The following is a 23185-nucleotide window of genomic DNA, read 5'->3' as shown; positions in this document are numbered from 1 at the left end:
TCAGCAGGGCAGACTTTATTAGTGATATCAGTACAGCAGAGGTGCCCATGGAGCAAAGGGAAGGGGACCCATGCCGGGACCAGTCCCCTCCTGCCCCGGCAGGACCCTACGAAGATGGGGCCTGGCCTAGACCAGTTCCTCCTGCTCCACCTGAAACGTGGCGATGGAGAGCCTGGGGCTGGCCTTGCTTCCTGCTCCTCTTCTCATCAACCCTGTATTGTCACTTCCTTGCAGGATTAGATCTCCCTCCCCAGCCCCTAGGCAGGGAACCCCAGCTACTGGGGAGGGGCAGCTCTGGGGGGGGCCTGAAGTCTAAGAATAACCTGTAGGGCCCCTTCCTGCCCCATGCCCTTGAGTTCCCTGGGGCCCAACGCAAGCAGGTGGAGGGAGCACTGAGGGCTTCAGGGGGTGTGGGCCCCCAGCCGTTTGGGCTTAAGGGAGCCCCACAGCGACTGAACGCCCCTGCGGACGGTCCACCCTACGCGCCGGGCGACAGACTCAGCTGGGGGTGCCGGGAGGCAGGAGGTGGAGGCCTGGGAGCGGGCATCCAGACACTTCTGGTAGCGGAGCTGCAGAGAGGCGGGAGGGGCGGTCACGCTCCAGCCTGCCCCGTGTGGGCTGGGTGCCACCGCTCCACCACCCTACCCGCTTACCATGCACGCAGCCTGCACGGCCTCTGAGAGGCTGGCAGCATTGGGCTCGCACCAGAACATGTGGCAGCAGAAGGAGGCTGGGCCGGCAGCCATGATGAATGCAAACGTGTGGACATCTCTGCCCACGGCCAGGAAAGACAGGAAGCGCACGCGGCACTCCCCCAGCACTGCCTCCGTCTGCGGGGAGGGGAGCCAGTTGGAAAGGAATAGCCCGCCCCTCTTACACTGGGTGCGTCCATCCTACTGACGGCCCTTCCCCTCATTCCCGGTCTCCCCTCCGTGGCAAGGCCCCTCCATACCTTCTCCACCCAGGTCTTTACCTGCTGGTGCAAGATGGTGAGGGTGGCAGGGGCCACACTGACGTGACTTGGGGTCCACTGCTCACGGCTACTGGAGGACAGGACCGATTCCAGGGCCCCATTTATCACATCTACCCCTGAAAGATAAGGACATGAACATGGCACTGCCGGTGGTGGAGAGAGGATACCCCCGCTCTACACTAGACTTTCCAGCTCTGCCCAGTCAAGCCCAGGGCCTTTGCTCCATCCCCACTTCACTAGCCTACAGCCCTGGGTGATGCTGTATCCCTTCCTTGGTCCTCTCCTCCTTGGCTTCAGTGACTGGCACTTTTCTCGCCTCTTCCACCTTGAATCCTAAGCTTGGTTTGCTTCACTGACTCTCTTTCTCCAGCCTCCTAAGCAGACTGACCCCCCAAAGCTCTGTCCTCTCCATACCTTGCTCTCCACATTCAGACATTCCAGTGCTTCACACCACAAGCACTTCCATATCAGCCCCTGTAGGCCAGCCCTATCCAATCCACAAGACCCAACCTTCATTTTTGTTTTAAAGATTTCCATTTGAGGAATGTTTACTCTTGTGTCATACCGTGCTAAGTCATTACAGTGCACTACGTCATTTACAATCTCACAATAGATCCCTTTATCTCCATTTTATAGATAAGGAAACTGAAGCTGAGAGAAACCAGGTAATAAACCTCAGGTCACACTAAGAAATGGGGATCTGAAGGCAAGCAGTCTGATTCCAGAGCCTGGGTTCTTAACCAGGCCTTTCCCCTGCCCCTTGCCTATAGTCCTAGTTTCAGAACCAGAGTGCTGTCAAAATCTTAGTTGTACTCAGTAATTTCTGTGACTTGCTCAAAAGCCGAGGAACCCAAGGTTCCTGGCTTTTAGATCAATCAACTTTCCCTTGTAACAATATCTCCTCTACTTCAAACTGCTGTTAAACATCTCCACCCATGCATCCCATTTTTGCTTGTACTCAGCAGAGAACCAAGGCAGGAGCACACTGGCATGGTGGGGCACGGGTTCTGTTCCCTGCACTGCTCGTGAGCTGGCTGTGTCATCTGGGTACCATCGCAGTGAAGAAGTTAGAGTGGGCTTCCCTGGTGGCGCAGTGGTTAAGAATCCACCTGCCAATGCAGGGGACATGGGTTCGAGCCCTGGTCTGGGAAGATCCCACATGCCGCGGAGCAACTAAGCCCGTGAGCCACAACTACTGAGCCTGCGCGTCTGGAGCCCGTGCTCCGCAACGGGAGAGGCCACGACAGTGAGAGTCCTGCACACCACAATGAAGAGTGGCCCCCGCTCTCCGCAACTGGAGAAAGCCCTCGCACAGAAACGAAGACCCAACACAGCCAAAAATAAATATAAAATAAATTAATTAATTAAAAAAGAAACGTTTTAAAAAAAAAAAAAAAAAGAAGTTAGAGTGACCGATGCCAATGCAAAAGCACACACCTCTGTGGTCTGCTCTTGGGCCCTCTTGCCCCTTTCAGTGCCTCTGGGCTCCCACTAGGAGCAGAACACATGGACCCTATGAGGGCAGAAAACAGATCTTCCTCGAAAGTTCTCCCTCATCTTGGCCTTGCTAGTCTTACCTCTGGCTGGATCAAAGCCAAACTCCTCTCCTAAGCATGAGGTCCTCCAAAAACTGGCCTCATCCGATCTGTCAAGCTTCATATTTTACTGCTCCCTGAGCTTCAAACGATTTATGTAGCATTATTAACATCTAATCTTGGCGAATGCCCAGCTAGGCAGATGGGGAATACAAAGTAAGAGAAGAGGATGCCCTTGAGAGACAGACTGTAACTGAGGGAGAAGCCTCTGTCTAGGGGGCCCTTCCCCTCTTGACTGTCTGCGAAACTCCCAATTCTCACGCTTCAGAGTTCACCCAGGGCCCACCTGGGAGGCCTTCCCTGCTGCAGGGCAGAGAGGGTGTTGCTGAGACAACTTTCAGCACACCTTGTAACTGCTGGGAAACCTTTCTCCACACTGGGCTGTGGCCATCTCAAGGACAGAAGCCAAGTTTAATTCATGTCTGTGTCCCCAGTCCTAGCACAGGGCTTATCTACTGAAGGAATCCCAGATGCTTGAGCAAGTCACCCTCAAGGCAACGTGGGCAAATGCACCCAAACTGGTATAACCAAGCAACCCAGGAGCCACCGAAGGGTGACAACACAGGCAGGAGTGGGTGGGCCAGGGCAGCCTGCAGAGGGCTCAGATGTGAATGACACTGATGCCAGTCAATGGAAAAGCTCAAAGATCATGAGTGTAGACCAGACATCAAAGTCAAACTGCTTAATAAGCAGATGGAGCTGTGGAGGTGGCACCTGGCCCCAGGATGGGGAGAAGCAGCATGCAGGTGCGGAAAGCAGTGGAACTAGGTGGCCTGGAAAAAGTCTATTTGGTAACAGCTCAGGACTGAAACCTACACCCTGACCCCAGCCCCAAGCTCCCAATCCCCTTTATCCTTATTTCTTTTCCATCTCAGTTGTAGCCTTCTAACATACTATATAATTTACTTATTTTATCTATCCTGAATAGAATGGCAGCTACTTGAAGGTAGGAATCTTGGTCAGTTTTGCTCATTAACATATACCAAGAACCTAGAGTAGTGCCTGGCACAAATCAGGCACCAATAGTCATTTGTTAATGAATGAGTGATTAATGAGTGAATATTGCAGCTTCAGGAGGGACCAATGTTAAACTCATGGAGGTTAAAAAGGGAGCATAAATAAAGCATGAAGTGGGACTTCCCTGGTGGTGCAGTGGTTAAGAATCTGCCCGCCAATGCAGGGGACACAGTTCGATCCCTGGTCCGGGAAGATCCCACATGCCGCGGAGCAACTAAGCCCGTGCACCACAACTACTGAGCCTGCACTCTAGAGCCCGCGAGCCACAACTACTGAGCCCACGCACCACAACTACTGAAGCCCGCACGCCTAGAGCCCGTGCTCCGCAACGAAGAGTAGACCCCGCTCTCCGCAGCTAGAGAAAGCCCGCGCGCAGCAACGAAGACCCAATGCAGCCAAAAATAAATTTAAAAAAATAAATAAATTTATAAAAAAAACAAAAATAAAGCATGAAGTGAGTTTAGGGACTACAGTGTGAAAGCCGTGGCTTCAACAGAGCAGACCCACTGAGCTGATGGACAGCAGAGGGGCCATCAAGGGCTACAGACAGTTGCTTTAATGTGGTGAGAACTTATGTGAGTGGCAGGTGGATAGGGGAGTAGGGTAGTAACTGGAAGAGGCGTGAAGTTGAGGGTGAGTGGGAGGAGGAAACTAGCGCAAAGGGGAAGGGCTCAGCCACGCCTCCTTCCTGCTCCCCCAGCAAGATTTTCTCGCCTGCAGCTTCACATCTGCGGCAGTGCCACGGAATCCAATCCACTCCTCTCTGCAAACGCAGGCCTTCCTTCAAACCCCAGCTAAATCCCCACCCTCTCTAAGAAGGTTCCCTCACTGAATGTAAGGTGCTGGTCATTAGTCAGCATGGTTTGAGGGGAAGAGCAGAGAACTGAAGATGACCAGGGTTAGTAATGTCCTTGGTCTGCCATCTCCTGGGCTATGTCATCTGAGGCATTCTTTCATTTGTGTGTTTGTTTATCCATTTACCCAACACTGTCGAGTTCTTCCTAAGCGTCTTTTGACATGACACCCAACCATTTCTTAAAGCCGTCTCTTTTTTTTCCCTCTGACCTCGCTCCTCCACTGTCCATTAAATGTTGGAGGGGCTCACCGCCAGGCCTAGGCTCGTCTGCCTTCTCGCAGTGGCCACCCACTTTCCAGGCTCGATCTTCTTCACACTCGTGGCTTTGATTACCTCTCTAACCCAGTGATGCCCACATTTGTATCTCCAGCCCAGACCCCTCCTCCGTGAATCCAGATGCCAATTTGAGTTTGCCGCTCACCTTCCTGAAGGCATATCAAACTCAGCATGCCTGAAAATTGAACTCAAATCTCCAAACCAAAATTGGCCTCTTCCAATGCTTACTACCTTTAGAGAAGGGCACCACTATCCGGTTAGCTCCAAACGCCAGGAAGCCAGGGGTCAGCGTTAGTGCCTCTGTCCCTCACCCCGCATCCAACCAATCACCAAGGCCTGCTGACTTTACTTGTCTAATCATCTCTTGAATCCACACACTCCTCTTCAGCCCCAGCACAGTCCAAGATGTTCTCATTACTGGCCACAACTACTGCAAGATCCTCCTGGGTTCCCCACGTCCCCCTCCACCTGCTGAGCAGCCTTCTCCACTGGTATAGCCAAGGTGAGCGTTACAAAACTCAAATGATTACGCCTAGTGCGCTCCAGAAAAATCCTCTTATAACTCCCTGCCGCTCTTAGGTTGAAGAACAGATCACTAACGTGGCCTATGAGGTCCCACAGGGTCTGACTGCCGCCGAGCTCCCAGCCTCATCTGGCACCGCTGGCCTTCTCTCAATGCCTTTGAAGTACCAAGGTGCCTCCCATGAGGGGTCCTCACACTGTGCACTCTGCCTGGAGTGATCTTTCCCACTTTATTCCTGTCTCCATTCCACTTGGCCACATTAGATCCTACTCATTTTTTAAACCTCAGTTCAAATGTCACTTTCTCAAGTCCTTTCGGACTCCCTACACTAAATGAGGCTCCTCTGTTACACAGTTTCATAGCGTCTTGCTACTTTCTTTCAGCGAATGACTCAACTTGTAATTTTACATTTATCTGTGTGATTATTTGATTTATTCCTCTTTTTTTCTACTGTAATCTCCTGTAACCTCCATGAAAGCAGGGCTGTGGCCATTGTTCTCCCAGGACCTGGTACATGGTAGGCTTCATAGGTATTTGCTAAGTGAATGAACAAGTGAATAACAGGTACTGTAAAAGCACCAGAAATATAAGAGTGGACCTAATAGTCTCTACCCTCGGTTTCTTTATCTATAAAATGGGTATCATCATAATCCCAACCTCACAGGATCCTCAAGAATTAAATGACATATAAGGGAGTACTTTACAAACAATAAAGCACATTGACAAATATGCTCACTGCTTCCTCTCTAGATGCTCACAGCCCATACCAAACCCAGCTCCCAGCTGCTCCAGCGTTTCCAGTCATCGAAGACCTGCCTCCCAACCTAACCAAAGCTTTTCTGTGGGATTCAGGAGTGGATCTCCCTATATGCCTGGTTCACTGGTTCACAGTGAGTGAAGGCAGGGTACGGAGTGCAGCTGGGACAGAAGTCCAGGAGGTGGGATGCACTTTGAAGGGCAGGGAGACATCAGCATGAGGAAGGTCTGGTAGAAGGGGCACTGGGAGGCAGAGGGTGGGAGCAGAGTTTTGGGATCAAGGAGGTGGTCCCTGCGAGAAAAAGGACACACATACCAACAGGTTTAGCAACAGGCACATTCCCCAGGTAATAGACTTGGAACTTTTGTACCAACTCATTCTTAGGCGCTGGGAATTCCACTGCGGGGGAAAAAAGAAGAGGATCAATCATAGTGGCAGATCTTGCTCACTCCCAGTCCCCACGACCAGGGTATAAGCTGGACATTCACCCAGCCAAGGCCCTACCTCCACCCCCTCCCCCTGCCTCCCTTTAACCAAAGTCCCTCCACTTATTTGACCCAAAGAATTGAGTCTCCATTTTTCTATCACTCTGTCCAGTAGCTCGTGCCTCTTCTTGGGTCACCCCACCTTTGCCAACAAAGCTGAGACAGACCTGGCAGGGTTGTGACACTGACCTTGGAAAGGGACATCCACAAGTTTAGAGTGGTCCAGAGAGAGTCCATTTACCAAGCAGCGGGCATTGCGCCGTTCGGCCATGATCTGCGGAAGGGGAAAGGGGGAGGGGAAGAGCGAGGGAGGGTGTGTTAGGCTTCACAGCCCCGGAGCCCCCCACCCCGACTCAGTGACCCCACCCACATCCTTGTAGAGCAAAGGTGGCAGCTAGTCCAGGGTGCGAAGGGGGCCGTGCCTTAGAGCAGATCTCATGCAGGCTGGTGGCGATGTTCTTGGCAGGTGCCTCACAGCGAAACACGTGGCACTTGAGCATCTGGGTCAGCTTATCGCGAGCCACGTAGGCAAAGTCCCTGTTGGGGGGAGGGGCACCTCAGCGGCTCCCAGTGCCTTCCAGTGCTGAGCCTCGTTCCCACCCCACCCACGCCCTCCCCATCCATCGCAGCTCCTCCAGGCCTCTGCCCTCGGGATGGGGTCCTGCGGGCGCTGCCTTCTGGCCGGAGGGTAGACAGGCAAGCATGCCGAGGTCGAGGAGAATGGGCGAGCACAGCGGGCAGGAAGGGGCAGGGCAGAATAGGGGAACTTGGGTGCTTCATGGCATCTGGTCCAGGTGTGGGAAGAGGAACGGTCAAGGCAAATTAGGCATAGTACCTCTCTCTGGGTCCGGCAGCACAAGAGAGGCAAAGAGCAGAGTTAGGGAGGAGGGCCCCACTCTGACTGCCCCCCCCCAGGATCCCTGGCCCTGCTCCCACCTTCCGCTGTCCCGCCCGACGCCCCACACGCGAATGCTGACGATGGGCTGGGCGTGCAGCAGGGCCTGACTGTGCGGCTCCACCAGCTTTAGCGTCTCATCCTCCAGCTGTAGCAGCAGATCCTTTCCCTGCAGGCCCAGGAAGCAGACGCTCAGCGGTGCCCCAGCTGGGAAGGTGGCTGATCTTTGCCACTTCCAGCTTGAGGGAGGGCGAGCCACAGCCCGAGGGCCCTTGCTTTGGTGTCGGACCAGCCACCCTGCAGCCTCGCTCTAGTAAAGGTCACACCCGTCATCTCTAAGGAGACTCCTTTTATCATCCCCATCGCCGTTGGACAACCATCTCCCAAGGTCCCAACGTGGAGTCACAAGTCCATCTCACGGGCTGTCACCTGGTGGGTGTTCACCTCCCTCCCCAGCCCTTGTGGCGGCAGCTGGGCTCTCCCAGCTCTCACAGTTCCCTTCACTTCTCCGTTGCCCGGCCACCCTGCCAGCTCAGGCCCTCACCTCCCCCCAGCCCCCAGACATGGGGTCGTGCAGATTGTTTTTGTGGTAGGAGAGCTGACGGATGCAATTGTTGACTGCCACGCTGCTGCGGCCAGGGGCCAGCTCCTCCTCCGTCATCTCCACCCAGCCAAGGGAGCGCACGGCGAAACACTGCCAGACACAAAACAGGGGGTGGGAGATAGAGGCTCTGAGCTAAAATCGGAAGGGCCCCCAGCCCAGGACGCAAGGAGGTTTGCTGAGACCAGAGGAGTTCCTGACTCAGAACATGGCGGGTGGGAGGGTATAAGACTAAGAGGCTCTACAAACAGGATATAGTTGCAGGAGGGGTGCTGGTCTCAGAGGAGACCCCTGCCAGTCAAGGAAGCATCTGAGCCAAGCCTGGAACGGCCCCCTGCCAGGCCACGGGACTGGTTGAGTTAAAAACTGAAGTGCCTTCCGCTCAGACACAGGGGTCTGTGCTGAGACTTCGAGAGCTCAGGACCTGGGAAGCTGTACTGAGACCAGAGAGGCCCGCAGAACATGACACAAGGGGCATTCCTGTACACGGGGGGGGGGGGGGGGGTGCCCAACGTGGGAACGGCCATTGGTCCTGAACAAACCTTGATGCCTGGGTTGGCATTCCGTGGGGGCAGCTTCTCCTCCTCTTGGGGCAATGGCTCTGGGCTGGAGGCAGATGGTAACACTTGGTACAGGCCCCCAAATGGGGAGCTGTCCCAAGGTCCCTTCCAGACAGACCCAGCCCACTGTCAGCCCACTGTGTCATGCCTTCCCACTTACCTGAGGCTCTGAGCTGGGAAAGGCAACGTCCCCTCCTCAGGGTCCTTCAGTCCCAAATCCATCGGGGCCTCCTCGCTGGGCTCATCCTTGGGAAGGGGAGAGAGGAGTCAGGACCGAAATGATGCCCCTTCTCCAGCTCCTCCACTGTGAAGGAGGTCCCCTCACTCACCTTCCAAAATTCTCCATCCTCGAAGCCTTCTCCATGCGCGAAGCCGGTCCAGGTGAGCTAGGAGGGGTGGGAGCCAGGGGTGGGTGGCTCATCTAGCAACAGCAGCGCCACCCTCCCCCCCCCGGTCAAAACCATCAGGCCCGCGAGCCTCACCTGGGACTCCTCTCGGGGGCTGCTCCCCTGTGACGGGGAGGCCTGGCCCGGGGGCTCCCACTGAGTGGTCCCTGTTGGGATGTGCCAGTAGTAGGTCCCTGAGGTGTCCTGGACCCTCATCCATCCAGCTGGCAGGTCGGAATCCGTCTCGAAGGCGTTCGGGTTCCAAAAGGAATCTGCCAGGTGGGGGGTCTTGGTGAGGGTCTGCCCACCCAACAAACAAATCGTGGGTGCTGTGGCCAGTCCCCTCCCAAGACCCCACGGTGGAGGAAGGGCGGGGGAAGGGCTCCAGCACAAGGTTCCTGCTTCCTCCTAGAGCCTGAAGTCTGGACTCACAGCATGGGGGGCCCCCAGCATGAGACGTGACTCAGGTCTCCTCCTGGGCTCTGCGCCTGGCTAATATGGCCACACAGAGGGAAGGAGGGAGGCAGAGAGAAGGGAGGGAGGTTGAGTGACCCCAAATGACCTCCTGTCATACATATCCGGATCCCAGGTGCACACACTTAGCAGCTCCTGCACACACAGGTGCGCACAGACATAAAACATATACAAGCCCTACTACACACCTGTGCAGCCACCACAACCCCAAGGGTGTGCACACACAGGAGACACCTGCACAGACAGCAGGTACTGCATACAGGTGCACGCGCAAGTGCCGGGGCGGACACACACACACCAACTCCAGCCATCCACTAATGCGGCCACCATACACGGAGGAGTGCGCACATACAGCGATAGAGTCCAGCCCCTGCCACACGTGTGTGCAGAGACCACACCCACAACGACCCCCAAAACATGTGTGGGTACCACACAGACAGTGAATGCACATTCAGACACACAACATATGTCAACCTCTGCCACATGTGTGCAGATACCGCAGACACCCACAACCTAACCCTTGCCACACACGAATGCAGGCAAACATTTCATGCACATGCACACACACCACGCACCTGTGACACGGCCCCTCCTCCCCCGCCAGAGCCACGCCACTCCAGCCCTGCAGCCCAGCTGAGGCCTCCACCACTTCTGTGCTCCCTGCCAGCCCCGCCCCACATCATGCCCGGGCCCGTGCTGCCCCTCACCTGGGCTGCTGTCCTGCAGGACGATGGCCAGGAAGAAGTCCTGGGAGAACATGGCGCTTGTTCCCAGCCCCTCCTGCCTCCACCCTCCCTCCTCACAGCCCCTCCAGCCCAGCCAGCTGGGCTCACAGCCTGGTGCTGGGCTGCAGAGAAAAGCTCATCCCGCCCCCTTCTCACCAGGGCAGAGCGCCTGCCAGGCAAGATCCTCCCCCGCCTGGAGCTCACTAGGGAGGGGCCAGGACCACCAGGGAAGGGGACCCCATTGGGGTGGGGATGTGGGGTAGGGCTCATGAGACCCCAGCCTTCCCTGCTCACATCTCTTCTTTCTAGTCCTGCGTCCCCTCCCCCAATCCTGAATCTCCATCCCACCCCAAAGCGGTCACCTCAGTGCCACAGTCAAGCCCAGTCTTAGGGACACCAGGAGGCTCAGCCCTTCGGGAATACCCCAGCTACCTGGGGCCCTGCAAAGCCTAGAGCTCTCAGTACAAACAGGGTGTGGCTTCAAGGTTCCCAGGGATCCCTCCCCTGCCCAGAACCTGCCCAGCAGTTCGAGCGGAGAGTGGGCTTCAGGAGCTGGGCCCCAGCAAGCGTGAGGCCGGGCTTGGGGCTTCCCAGCACCAACCCCCCTCACCTGCCAGGGCCCAGCTAGGCTGCAGCATCTCCTCGGCAACCGCAGCACCAGGACCGGCTGGGAGCGCCCAGACTGCTGACGTGCTTCCCGTTACCAGGGAAACCAGAAATCCTGACTGGTCCAAGAGGCAGCACTGAGGGACAGGCAGTCCCCAGACCCAGGCTGCTGGGCAAACAGGCACGGAGGGCTGGGCGTGGGCGTGGTTACACCAAGGTGGATGCATACCTGATGTGAGAGTCATTGGGGCGAGGTGCCTCGCTGCCCTCAGCTTCCAGATGAGGTGGGCCCACAGAGGACGGGCTCTTCTTGCCCATCCAGCCTCTAGGTACCCATTACTGCCTCTTTCCCCCTTACCCTCCCCTCCCCTCAGGCCCTAGGGAATTAGAATGCCCGCTTTTCCCCAGAGACCCTCCATCGTCTTCAGGGCTCTCCCGCCAAACCTTCCAGGAACCCCACACCCAGGGCAGTCGTGCCCCCTAGAGCCACACCTTTCTTCCTGAAGGGTCACAGACCCCTTGAATCTGCGGACCAGTTCACCATCTTCTGACTGAGTCACACACACCAATCCATCTGCCGTCCCTGTCAGCCTGCACCTTCCTGCTTCAAAGAGCTTCATCCTTCCGATCTGTCCTGGAGGGGCCGCTCTCCCCCCTTGACCATCTGGGAGGCCCTTCTGGAGCTTGGCGCGTCTCCCTCCAAGCACAGCCCCACCCCGGCCTTTGCTTCCACAAGCACGCATTTATTCAGGAACGTACACTTTCACTCCTGCACCAATTCATTCAGGCGCTCCTCCACGCACTCAGAGGTTCATGTATCATTCATTTACCCACGCCTGCCTCCCAGGCTAAGCCAGACGTAGTCATTTGCTCAGGAGTCAGGAATGCTCTCCTTTCCCCACCCCCACGCACACCCGTGGTCCAGACTACTAGTATCTTCTACCTGGGTCAATGCAGCAGCCTCATGAACGGTCTCCCTCCTCCTGTTTAGTCTCCTCCAATCTGAGCTTCATGCTACATCCCAAATGATTGTTCCAAAATGCTAACCTTCTCTCCAGTTGAATACTCTAATTGTTTTCTCCTTGACCTCAGGATAGAACCCAAATTCCTCTACAAGGTTTGTTTGCTGTTATGAGCCCCTAATCGCCTGCCTCTCAGCCTTACCTCTGACCACCCTCCATGCCTCTGGTCTCTCTCTCCCTGCCTGGGACACGCCCCTTATCCTCCCTGAGCCCAGTGTCCCTCCCCTCAATCTTCACCTGGTACCAGCCACTCCTCCTTCCAGCATCAGTGTAAAGGTCGCTTCTCAAAACTGACCCACCCCCTCTCCCCGACCCTGCACACAGGCGGGTGTGTGATATCCCTCCTGCACCTCCCCCACCCCAGGGCCCAAACTACCTGCTTACTTCTGTCTCCACCCTAGACTGTGAGCGCCCTGAGGGCAGAAACATCTGTCCCCCGCAGTATGTATTCTTAGCATTTAGGACAAGGCCTGGCACTGAGTATGAACCCAACACAGTGGGTTCCCAGTATGAACCCAACACAGGTAGGAAAGTTCATTCATTCATCATTTGGTCGTCATTCATTCATTCATATACTTATGCATGCAATCAACAACTTTGTGGAGATCCTAGGGTGGGAAGGAGAAAATAATGTTTGCTCAATTCTACCACATTCCTACAGGAGCCCAGACCTCCTCTGTGGCCTTCCTGGTCATAGCAACACAGTTACAAAAGAGGCAGTGACGCAGCCCCTTCTGCTACCCTCAATTAACACAGCCTCCAGCAGAGCTTGATCCTTGCCCATCCTCTCGCCACACCAGCTCCCTTGCTGAGGTCACTGCCCGCACCCAGCATACCCTTCCCAGCTCTTCAGCAGTTCTGCCCTCCCGCTCCCAGAAAGCTCATAGGAGCGGCCACTACAGTGACCATTCAGGGGCCCCAGAGCAGCCAGGCTCTCCATTATTTGGCCCCAGATTCACACCCCCTAAGGCAGAGGTTGCAAATAAGCAAACTGCAGTCTGATGTAAACCTGATAGATTTTGTTTGGCCTGCATGGTGCTTTTTTAAAAAACAGACTTGGTCGCTAACGTTTAGAAATTGGGATGTTTCACATCGATATCTAGTTTTCAGTTTCCCTTGAAAAGTTACATGAACTGGCTCCATTGAGACTACATTTCCCCCCACCTAACCCTATAAATAACCAGCTGGAGTGGAGTAGTAGCTGTTCCCTGCAAAAGGGATCCAGGCGATGACCACTGACAGCTGCTAACATCCCCCTAAAGACAGGCAATCAGACTTTGTCTTTGGTAGAATTACTCAATACCACCTGTGAAGTGTTCTTACAAAAACAAAACACAAAACAACCTCGAATCTGAATCTGATCAAGGCTCTAGAATTCACTGCCAATTTACAGGAAATCCAGGGGAAGAGGAACATGTTCAACACCACACAGGGAGGGTCTGCAAATCCAGACCACGGAAAGCCCAGGGCAAACAACACAGTGGCTTCAATTAAAACAACAACAACAACAAAACTGCGAGCAAAGATAGAGAGATGGAGGAATAATGCATAGATCAAAAGAAACCTTGACATATCGACTCTCAAAAGGTCTGTTCCTATTTGGATATTGATGCAATGAATCAAAACTTTTTAAAAAGAGTGGGGAGGACATTTATCAGACAACTGGGAAAGGTAAACATTGACTGGATATTCGATGATATTAAGGAATTATTGCTAAATTTCCGTAGGCATGATATTGATATTGTGGATTTTTTTTCAAAAGAGTTTTATCTTTCAGAAAGGCATGAATGAGTGAGGACTTCCCTGGTGGTCCAGCAGTTAAGACTCCGAGCTTCCACTGCAGGGGGCGTGGGTTCGATCCCTGGTTGGGGAACTAAGATCTCGCGTGCCTCATGGTGCAGCCAAAAAAAAAACATGAGTAAACATTTACGGATATTTGCTTCAAAATAACCTAGGCTGGGGCCCAGGAGTAGGTGGGGGTATAGATGCAGCAAGGTCAGCCACGTGTTGATAATTGTTGAAACTGGGTCATGGGTAAATCAGGCTCATTGTTCTATTATTTTTGTATATGTCTGAAAATGTCCATAGTAAGTTCTTTGAAAGGGGATGACATGCTGCCCTGGGCTCATCTGAACTGCATGCTCCCTGCAAAGGTCCCCCAGTTTAGGGTCTGGGTAAGGTGCCTGCTGCCAGGTGTGGGAGGAGTCTTTCCTTACACTAATATCCAGCCCAGGCTTGTGGCCGCAGCCCATTATCTCTGCCCTTTGCTCCTCAGCTCTGTCTGCATCTCTATGTGACACTAGCAAATGCAGAGACTCAACTTATTTAAATGGGACACATTTAATGGTCAATCCTTGGAGTCCTAATATCTATCCCCCCCACCCCAACAGAGCATATGTTTATTCTTCCTTTGTTTCCTAACTTTTAGTCAATATCTTATTCCTGACTAAACAGTACTCTTGCGACATCCAGTGCGGTGCTCTGCACACAATACCCCAGTCTTTCCAAATAGACCTCTGTGGGGAGGAGCTGCCTCTTAGAAACAGCCCGGAGTGCACCTGGGCTCATCGTGCTGTAGGCATCCGTGACAGCATACGGGCCAAGAGCTCGGGTCTGCACTTGCACTTGGTTTAGATCTCTGGGCTCATCGTGCTGTAGGCATCGGTGACAGCATACGGGCCAAGAGCTCGGGTCTGCACTTGCACTTGGTTTAGATCTCAGTTCTCCTGTGATCTCAGACTGTCTGTGACCCTGGGAAAGGACTAAACCTCTCCAGGCCTCTTTTTTGTCACCTGTAGTATGGGCATAATTACGGTATCTACCTCACATTATAGTGAGGATTCCATACGATAATGCTGAGCACAGAGCCAGTACCTGGTAAGTGCCTCATAAACAGACCCCTAGTCCGTCATCCATCGGGAGTGTGGGATGGATGGGTCTATCAACTTGTTCAAGCACTCTCTGAATGCAGGGACCATTTCCTTCAGGAAAACCTGGGCATGGCCTGCTGAGGACTGAGGACACAGGCTCTGGGACTCACGCCCAGGCTGACCCTCTGTAATGGAAGGACCCACCCTCTGCCCTCTTGCCCTCCCACATTCCCCATATCAAGCTCCACAAGGTACCTGTGTCCTCCGGGGAGCCATAGGAGGGGCTGCCCTGGGATAAGGTGGCCCAGCTCGAGTCCTCGTCACTGGCTGCGCTGTTCCGCATGCCAAACAGGAGGCTGGCACTCTTGCTATGCTCTCGGGGGCCGTCTGCAAGGGCCTGGGGCCCGGGGGGCATCTCCGCACTCTCCAGGGGCTCCGGCAGCCCTGGGGGAGAAGACAAGTCCTCCTCCTCCTCTTCCTCCTCTTCCTCGTCATCCTCCTCGGCCTCCCCTGCCGCCTTCTCCTCTCCCTCATCTGGGCCCTGCTCTCGGGTGCTGATGATCAGGCCGGGTCCTCGGAGCCCTCTGTTGGCCGCGTTATGGGCGGAGAGCTCCAGCTCAGAGTACAGGTGCATCAGGCCTTTGGGGCCCAAGGGTGCCATCTCGGGCTCCTGGCTGGCTTCCTCGGCCAGGGTCAAGGTCACGTTGCGATTCTGGTCACGGTGGGCTGTGGCGGCCCGCCGGAGCTGGTTCTGGCCCTCCTTTAGCCACTTGGCGTTGGCGGGGCCTGGCTCGGGCCCACCCCCCTCCCCCATGGCGCTGCGCAGGTCCTTGGGTCCCACGGCCGTGGCCTGCAGCTTGGCGTTGAGCAGCTGGTTGTGGGCAGCGTGCAGGGGCAGGGGCAGGCTCAGCGCGGGGCCTCCGTGGCTGTTGGCATTAATGGCCGACTGGCTCAGGGATGATGGAACAGACATGGCCTTGGCAGATCCTGCGGGCGGGGAGGGGAGACCACGTTGAGCCTCCAGGTCAGGATAGCAGCACCCCTGCTTCTGTCCCAGGCCTGTGCCCTGCACCTCCTCATCTCCCTACGCTCAGCAGGCCAGCACACACTGCTGTGTCCGCTGAGCTATTTTCCCAGGAGAAATAAATGGGCTCGACTTCTGTCCGCCATCACCACCACCACCGGCTCAAACCCCACCCCCACTGACCGGGCCCAGGCCCGCAGTCCACCCCATCCCCAAATCCCCAGCCCTGAGCTTGCTGGGATAGCAGAGCCAGCCCCTGCTTTGCCCTCACTCCCAACTGCAGAGACGCCACACAATGGCTCTCTGTGCATCCCCACCCCCAGCTCACCCAACTGGGGCTTGCTGTGCCAGGGGCACAGCTGGTGAGGGACTGGCTCGTGTGTTCTGGACACTGGACACTGCCTGCCCCCTTCCTCCTGCCACACCGCTATGCACAGCCCCACCACTGTGAGCTCCCCACGCTCTGCTCCTATCATCATAAATCGCTGGGTCCAGTCAGCCCCCAAGCCCACCCCATCCTAGGGACCATGAGGACAAGAGAGAATGAGCATAGACCAAGCCCTCAAGGGCAAGGTCCTGGGAAGGCAGGACATAAAGGAAGGGCCTTCAGCTCCAATTTGTGGTTCCTTTGACCAGTTGAAGCAACATTTTGGTGACTGTTTCTATAAAGTATCTCACCTCGGGTACCAATTCCTCTGCCAGCCCCTATAATGCCCCATGCCTGGGTCACTGCAGGAGCCTTTGATCTGGACCCTCCAGCCCTTCAGGTCTTTGCCCAAATGTCACCTTTTCAGTGAGGCCTTCCCTGAATACCCTTTGTAAATCTGTAGGCCACCGTGCCCCCTCCCAGCAATCCCCAAACTCTCCCCAGCACCCAACACCATCTGACAAGCTAATTTATTATTTACTTTGTTTAATGATTGTCTGCTCATGACTCTAATTTCAGTTCCATGGTGGTGAGGATTTTGTCTTTCTTGTTTTTTTTTCTTCAATGTAGTATGCCTAGGGCTTAGCACAGCGCTGACACAGAGCAAGAACTCAATAAATATTTGTTGAATCAATGTATGAATCTACCCTCCCATCTGCCCCAGGCCCCATTTAGCATCTCCTCTGCCAGTTTCAGAAAACATACTCTGGTCATGTTACTATGTCTCAACCATTGCTCATGATGCCCCAACCAAACCCCACCTGCCCTTCAGGTAAGGGGTTCTCCTGTCCCACAGTGAAAGCCCACCAGTCCTATCCCCTCGGACCCCCTCCTGCATCCTCAGAAGCGCTTTGTGGATCACCTTCTCCTCCTATCAGCCAAGCCCATCACCCTAATGATTGATCTCACCCTCAAAGCCCCATTCCACCCTCCGCATCTCCCTGACCTTCCGCTGCTAGGCTTCTCTCCTTCCCTGACCCCCACTATAATGTGCTCACTCCCTGGACCCTCCCTGGCCACCCCCTCACAGTTTATTTTCCCTGACCAACCATTATCCGACTGTCTCTCCGCCTGACCCTCTTAGACACTATCCTCCCCTCCCTGATACCCTCACTCAGAGCTCTGTCTTCCTACTTGACCTCCCCTCAACATGCAACTCTCCCCTACGGACCGCCCCCCAGGCACACCTTCCCCTCAGACTCCCGCTGCACAGTCCTTTCTCCTCAGTTTCTTACCTGAGCGCTCTCCACCTGCCTGTGCGCCCTGAGTTCTTTCTCTCCTTGAACCCACGGCCCCAGTGCTCTCTGTCTCCACAGCGCGGCTCTCAGCCCTGAGCACAGACTGCACGGACGTGTTTAGGCTGTCCCGCAAGGCTCTGCTGTCTCTCGAGTGCAGTGCCGGGTCCTGGGGCAGGAGCCGTAGCTCGCCTTTCCATCACTCCTAGCCCCCCAGACCCTAGCACAATGCTATGCACACATCTGTGAAATAAATGTGAGATGGTCCCCGTCCACGTGTCTGCCTCACATGTAACTACCTGCTGATCTGCTCGGTATGGCTCCACCTCGGCAATGAGAAAGCTCATGGCCACCGGCATAAATGAGAAAGACAGACGGCTCTGTTTCTACCCAGAACCACAGTAATCTTCCAGAAATGGAAACCAGATTGTGTCACTCTCCAGCTCAAAACATTAGATGGCTCAAGACTGCCTTTAGGATAATGTCTGTACTCGTTAGCAGATCACCAAGAGCCTCCTTGAGCCAATCCCTATGACCTCTCGGGCCCCCTCCCCATCCTGTCTCCTTCCCACCTTACACTCCAGCCACAGGAAGTATGGTGGATTCTAGAACATGTCACACTCACACGGCCCTGGCTCTTTGTTTACACTGATCTCTCGGCTTGGAATGCTGTCTCCCCTTATGAGGACCTCTGCTCATGTTTCACTACTTGGCTCAGCGGTCAAAGCTCCTAAGCAGTAAGTCTTTTCTGTTCAGTCCCCTATCCCCATCCTCACGTGCCCATTCCCTCCTTGGCTCACCATACCAGTACTGCATTCTGTCCGAACATCTGAGACCCTGTCTCATTCAACTTCGCACCCCATTACCAAAGAGAGTGTGCTGTGCGTCTGCACAGAGTGGGCCCCTGGTCGGGATGGAGGGGTGAGAGGAACAGGAACTAGCAAGCTCAGAACTAATTGGGAACAGACACTGAGACAGGCTCGTGTGGCCTCATGGGCTGCGGACGGGAGTGTCAGGGAGGGTGCTGGAGAATGATGCAGGGTCCCTGAGAAGGAAGTAGGCTGGGGTCCTGGACAGGTGAGGCCTGAGATCTAGGAAAAAAGGGAGGGAGGGAGCTAGCTTAAACCGATATCCTAGCTCAAAGGCTGTTCCTTTGAGTGGCAGCTCCATGAGTTTCAGGAGATGGAAGACCCCATGACTCTGTCACGCTCAGAGCATCGTAGGGATGCCGGGCCCTTCTCTGAAGCAGGAGTGTACGGAGCCAGGTTTCTCAGTGCTCAGGCCAGGACCAACCTCCTTCGCATTTGGAAGTGTGGTCTGGGAAGGGCACATGCCCCGTGAGGCTGGGACAGTGAAGAAGCAGGGTGACTTCAGGGCAGGCCTGCCCATCTGGTCACGGGGGCAGAAAGCACCGGGGGAGGGAAGGGGGAAGTTCTGCTGTGTGAAGAGTGCTAAAGCCTGAGCGCCTAGCCCAAAGCAGTGCGGTCTCCTTCACCTCACTTTCTAAGGTCAAAGGATGACCAGCTGCCCAATACCTTCAAGAAGGGGCACAACCTAACCTCTCCCCTCTCACTGGTGCTACCCATACCTGGAGCCTCTCAAAGGATGGAAAGAGCCAAATGGATTCTGACTCAAGGCAGGGAGCTGGGCAGAGCCCTCAGGGGAGGAGCTAAAAGAGTGGCCACTAAGCCTGAAGGGGCTGATAGGAGACCACACGGGTAGACAGGTGAGACCTGCTCAAGGTCAATGGTCTTCTAACCTGACCACTTACTATATGCCAGGCACTGTGCTGGGCACGGGGGGAGAGTGATGAATAATAAAGAAATGACTCTTCCCCGAAGGAGCTCACAGTCTAGCAGGGAAACAGTCACTGAACAACTCGTTACAATGCAGTGTAATGGCAGTATCTAGCACTCTAAGCCCTCCCTATTTGTTGAATAAGTGACTGACTATTTTGATGGGGAAAGAACAGGGCACTATAGGAGCCCTAGGCTTACTTTGACTGAGACATTGGCGAAGACCTGCCTGAGACAAGAATACAATTCTCCTTGGACCACTCCCTTCACCATCCCTCCCTCTCAGAGGATGACCCCCAACCCCCAACGCCCTCTCAGTTCATGGAGGAAATGGCAGCCATCAGCCAGAGAACATTCTCAAACCTACAAACTTACTGACTCAGCACCTACCCTTTTCTCTCCTTTTTCCTAAAACCAGTTGCTTCACCTGTCATTTAAATCCTTCCTTTCGTGCCTTTCCAGGAATTGTATGCCACTGTTAATCCATTTTTTTCTTTTACCTAATCAACCGCTCCTCAGTGGGATCCACTGTCTCCCAACTTAAACACAGAATCTTTCTTGACCTGACATTCTTCCAGCGCCACTTGCTACTGTCTTTTCTCCCCCACACCTGCAAACTTCTTGAAAGAGCTGTCTTTACTCATGGTTGCCATATCCGCACCTGGGTCTCACTCTTCAACTCTTCCCAGTCCTGCTTTCACTCTCAACATGCCTCAGTAACAGCTCCTACCAAGGTCAACATGACCCCTGTGTCATTTAATCCAACAGACACTTGGAGTCCTCATCCTGGTTGTCCTCTCAGCAGCATCTGACACCATGGGCCTCTCATCCAGCTTTCATCCATGGCTTCCACACACTACATCTCACACTACATGGTTTTCTTCCTACACTCTAGTTACTGCCTGGTGGTTTCTTACACTCCTTTGCTGGCTCTTCATCCTCTGCCAGCCGTTACACACTGGAGTTTCTCACAGCTTGTTCTTATGCCCTTTTCTCTTTCTCACCCGATATTCGACACAGGTATTCATTCATGCCCATAGCTTCAGTTGCCCCCTACAAATTGATGCTTTCCAAAAGTACACCTTCATTTCAGACCTCTCATCTGAGCTCCAGACACACACATTCAACTTTCTACTCAACATCTCCACTTGGATGTCGCAAAGGCCTCTCAAACCAACATATCCACTCATGTTTCTCTCTCCCACACCCTAACTGGTCCTTTCAGGATCTTGGCTCATGGAATGACATGACCAGCAGTTCTTTTCTGTAAACCAGAAGTAGCAATACCATTCTTGACACCACCTTCTCCCTCACTCCCCACATTCAATCCATCCCCAAGTACTGACGATTTTCTATCCAAGAAAGACTTTTGGACTTGTCGACTCTCTGCATCCACTACCGTCAACAGTCCACACCAAGGGCAAAGACTTTAAGATCAAAATTCTTAACATGCCCTACATTGTCCGGCTCAGCCTTCCTCTCCAGCTTTGGCGCTCTGCTGTCCAGCATCACTGGCCTTCTTTTGATTCCTCAAAGACATCATGCTCTCTCTTTCCATAAGGTGTCTTCACGTGATTCCCCCTCTGCCTGGACCCTCCTTCCCCTACCCTCTCAGTCTAATTCCTTTGCCTCTTAGGTCAAATGTCATGTTCTCAGAGACACCTTCCTTGACCCTCTCTCCCCACCTCCTAGTCCAGTTTAGTTGGTGCTCTTGTGTGTTCTCAAGGCACCATTCACCTTTCCCTTCATGGTATTTATTACATTCGTAATTTTATTCTTATCTGATTTTCCCCTTAGACTGTCAGCTCCATGGGGACAAGGACACAGTCTATTTTGCTCGTAATTATATATTCAGTGCCTGACAGTACCTGGTATGTATTAGGTGCTCAAAGCATACTTGTTGAATGAATAAATGATCAGATAGTTTTGTTTTGTTTTTTAAGGAAAACACTATGTTAGAGTATTAAGAGGAGGTAGACAAGAGGGTATGTTATCAGAGCAATCAAGGAAAAAAGGGGGTGTGGGGCCTAGATTAAGTTTGGCAGCAGTGGGTGAGATGGAGTGAAATGAATGGATTTGTAAAATACTTAGGTAGTGGATGTAACAGAACTTGGTGACTTAAAATGTACAGAGTGAGAGAGAGAGAGATTAATCTAGAATGTTGCCCAGGATTCCAGCTTGGGTAGCTGATTGGAAAGTATCCATTTCTGAGAGTTGAAGGAGGAACAGATTTGAAAGAAGGGATAGAGAGGGAACATAGGAAAGATAATACAGCTTGGGATCAGTAAGTCTGGAATTCCTGCTGGATTTCCAAGGGGATGTCATGAGGCCAGTTGGATATTGCGTCTGGAGTTCAGGAAAGAGATCTGAGCAAGATGTATAAATCCTAGAATCATATATATATATATATATATATATATATATATATATATATATACAATCATATATATATATGAAATTTGAAGCCTTGAGAGTGAATAAAGGACCCGAGGAGAAAGTGCAGAATGAGAGAAGATAGCCCAGGAAAGAACCAAGAGCCTCACCAGCATCTAAAGAGAGGGGAAGGAGGTAGCAAATGAGATTGAGAGGGAGCAGACAATGCTGCAGGAAAATGTTTCAAGGAGAGTTGACACACACCACCAATACTAGAAAATGGAAAGGGGATAATAGGAAAGTGTCCATTGGAGTTGGCCACATGGATGTCTCCAGTGACCTTGGCTTGAGCAGTTTCCGTGGGTGCCAGAGACAGAAGACCGAGTGAAGTGAATGAATGGGAAGTGAGGAAATAAGACATCAAGTGTAGACGAGGTTCTGGCTTTAAGGAGTGGAGAGAGCTGGGACTCTGAGGTACTGGGAAAGCAAGAAACGCACAGGCAGATTCAATAGGTTCGAAATATCCTCTGAATTGGCAGTGGGAAAACTGCTCCTAATGGGTGTTCCTGCCAATGCTAGGCCTCCTGGCCGAGGGGGGACACAGCCGGCCCCAGGGCACACCCCTCGGTCGCCGAGGGCAACAGAATGCGGCTTGACAGATTCCAGGCCTGGGACCCTGCAGGAATCCGTGCAGCCTCTGAGCTTACCTCACCACACGTCCTCTTCCCAGTCCTTGACCTCCCCTCCCCCATCCCCTAGTCCCCATCCCCCATCCCCCCACCGCCCCTCGCTTCCCTTCCCCTCTTCTCGCTCCCTATTCATCCCAGAGGGGCAGGACGTAAAGGTCGGGGAGGGGACGGTGTGAGGACCGAACTAGAGTCCGACCTTGTAAGGGGGAGAACAGGAGGGTAGTCGGAATACGCGGTGGGAGGGCCGCGCGCGGGGATGGGGCCTGGCGGGAGGACGCGGGCCGCCGCGGAGTTCGGGCTGCGGGGTCCGCCGGCCACTGGGGGCCGGGATCCGACCGCCCGGGCTGGGTCCCGGCAGGGGCAGCTCCTACCTGCGCGGGGAGGCCCCAGGCCCAGGTGGCGGAGGTGGCTCAGGCTGCAGGGCTCGGGCTCCGCGGCGGCTTCTCCATCACAACATCCCCCGCCCAGGAGCGCGCGGGCCGCGGGGCCGCGCCCGGAGCAGCGGAGGCGCGCGCGGGGCAGGGGGTGGGGGAGGGGCGCCATCTTGGGCCGGGCGCGGGTCGGGGAGCGGGAGCCCCTCGGGGGCGTTACTGGTTGCAGCCGAGCGGAGAGCCCCTCCCTACGGGACCCTCGGGCCTCGATGAGTCCAGAGGCCCAAAGCCCCTCGCCGGCCGCCATCCCTACGCCCGGGTCCCAGGGTTCCAGAGCGCTGCCCCAACCTCCGCCGACCCCCGCCCGGCCCGGCACCGCCCTCCACCACGAGGCCTTGGACTCACCCTGCGCGGCCCACTGGGCCCTGGCCCCGCACCCCGGCGGGGCGACTCACCGAGGGGTTGGAGCGGGAGCGGCTGTGGCAGTGCCAGGGCCGCGGCCGCGCGGGGAGGGGCTCCGCGGAGGCAGCCTGCTCCGCTCTTGCGGCAACACTCCGTGACGTCCTGGTGGAGGAGCGATGAGGGCACAGCGTTGGTGATAATAATAGCTCTTATTTAGTGGCCGCTTACACGGTGCCAGGCTCTGTGT

General features: G+C 54.5%; 1 protein-coding gene across 6 annotated transcripts; it reads right to left on the bottom strand.

The window, feature by feature from the left end:
- Positions 1-23108, bottom strand: APBB1 (amyloid beta precursor protein binding family B member 1). 6 transcript variants are annotated; one of them, XM_057552748.1, is made up of 14 exons: positions 22992-23108; positions 14877-15608; positions 9021-9196; positions 8868-8924; positions 8699-8784; positions 8521-8584; positions 7922-8071; positions 7419-7546; positions 6905-7019; positions 6672-6756; positions 6313-6396; positions 974-1089; positions 654-830; positions 1-569 (listed from the first exon to the last, which is right to left on the bottom strand). In XM_057552748.1, the coding sequence occupies exons 2-14, from the start codon at positions 15592-15594 to the stop codon at positions 402-404; spliced, it is 2124 nt and encodes a 707-aa protein (XP_057408731.1). In that variant the 5' UTR covers positions 15595-15608; positions 22992-23108; the 3' UTR covers positions 1-401. The 6 variants fall into 6 exon arrangements, with proteins under 6 accessions (XP_057408731.1, XP_057408730.1, XP_057408729.1 ...); XM_057552747.1 differs by having other exon boundaries at positions 22942-23076; XM_057552746.1 differs by lacking the exon at positions 22992-23108 and adding an exon at positions 22537-22693.
- Positions 23109-23185: the final 77 nt, after the last annotated feature.

The sequence above is a fragment of the Balaenoptera acutorostrata genome, chromosome 9 (genome assembly GCF_949987535.1).
Source record: "Balaenoptera acutorostrata chromosome 9, mBalAcu1.1, whole genome shotgun sequence".
NCBI lineage: Eukaryota > Metazoa > Chordata > Mammalia > Artiodactyla > Balaenopteridae > Balaenoptera > Balaenoptera acutorostrata.
This window is presented reverse-complemented; position numbering and strand designations above follow the sequence as displayed.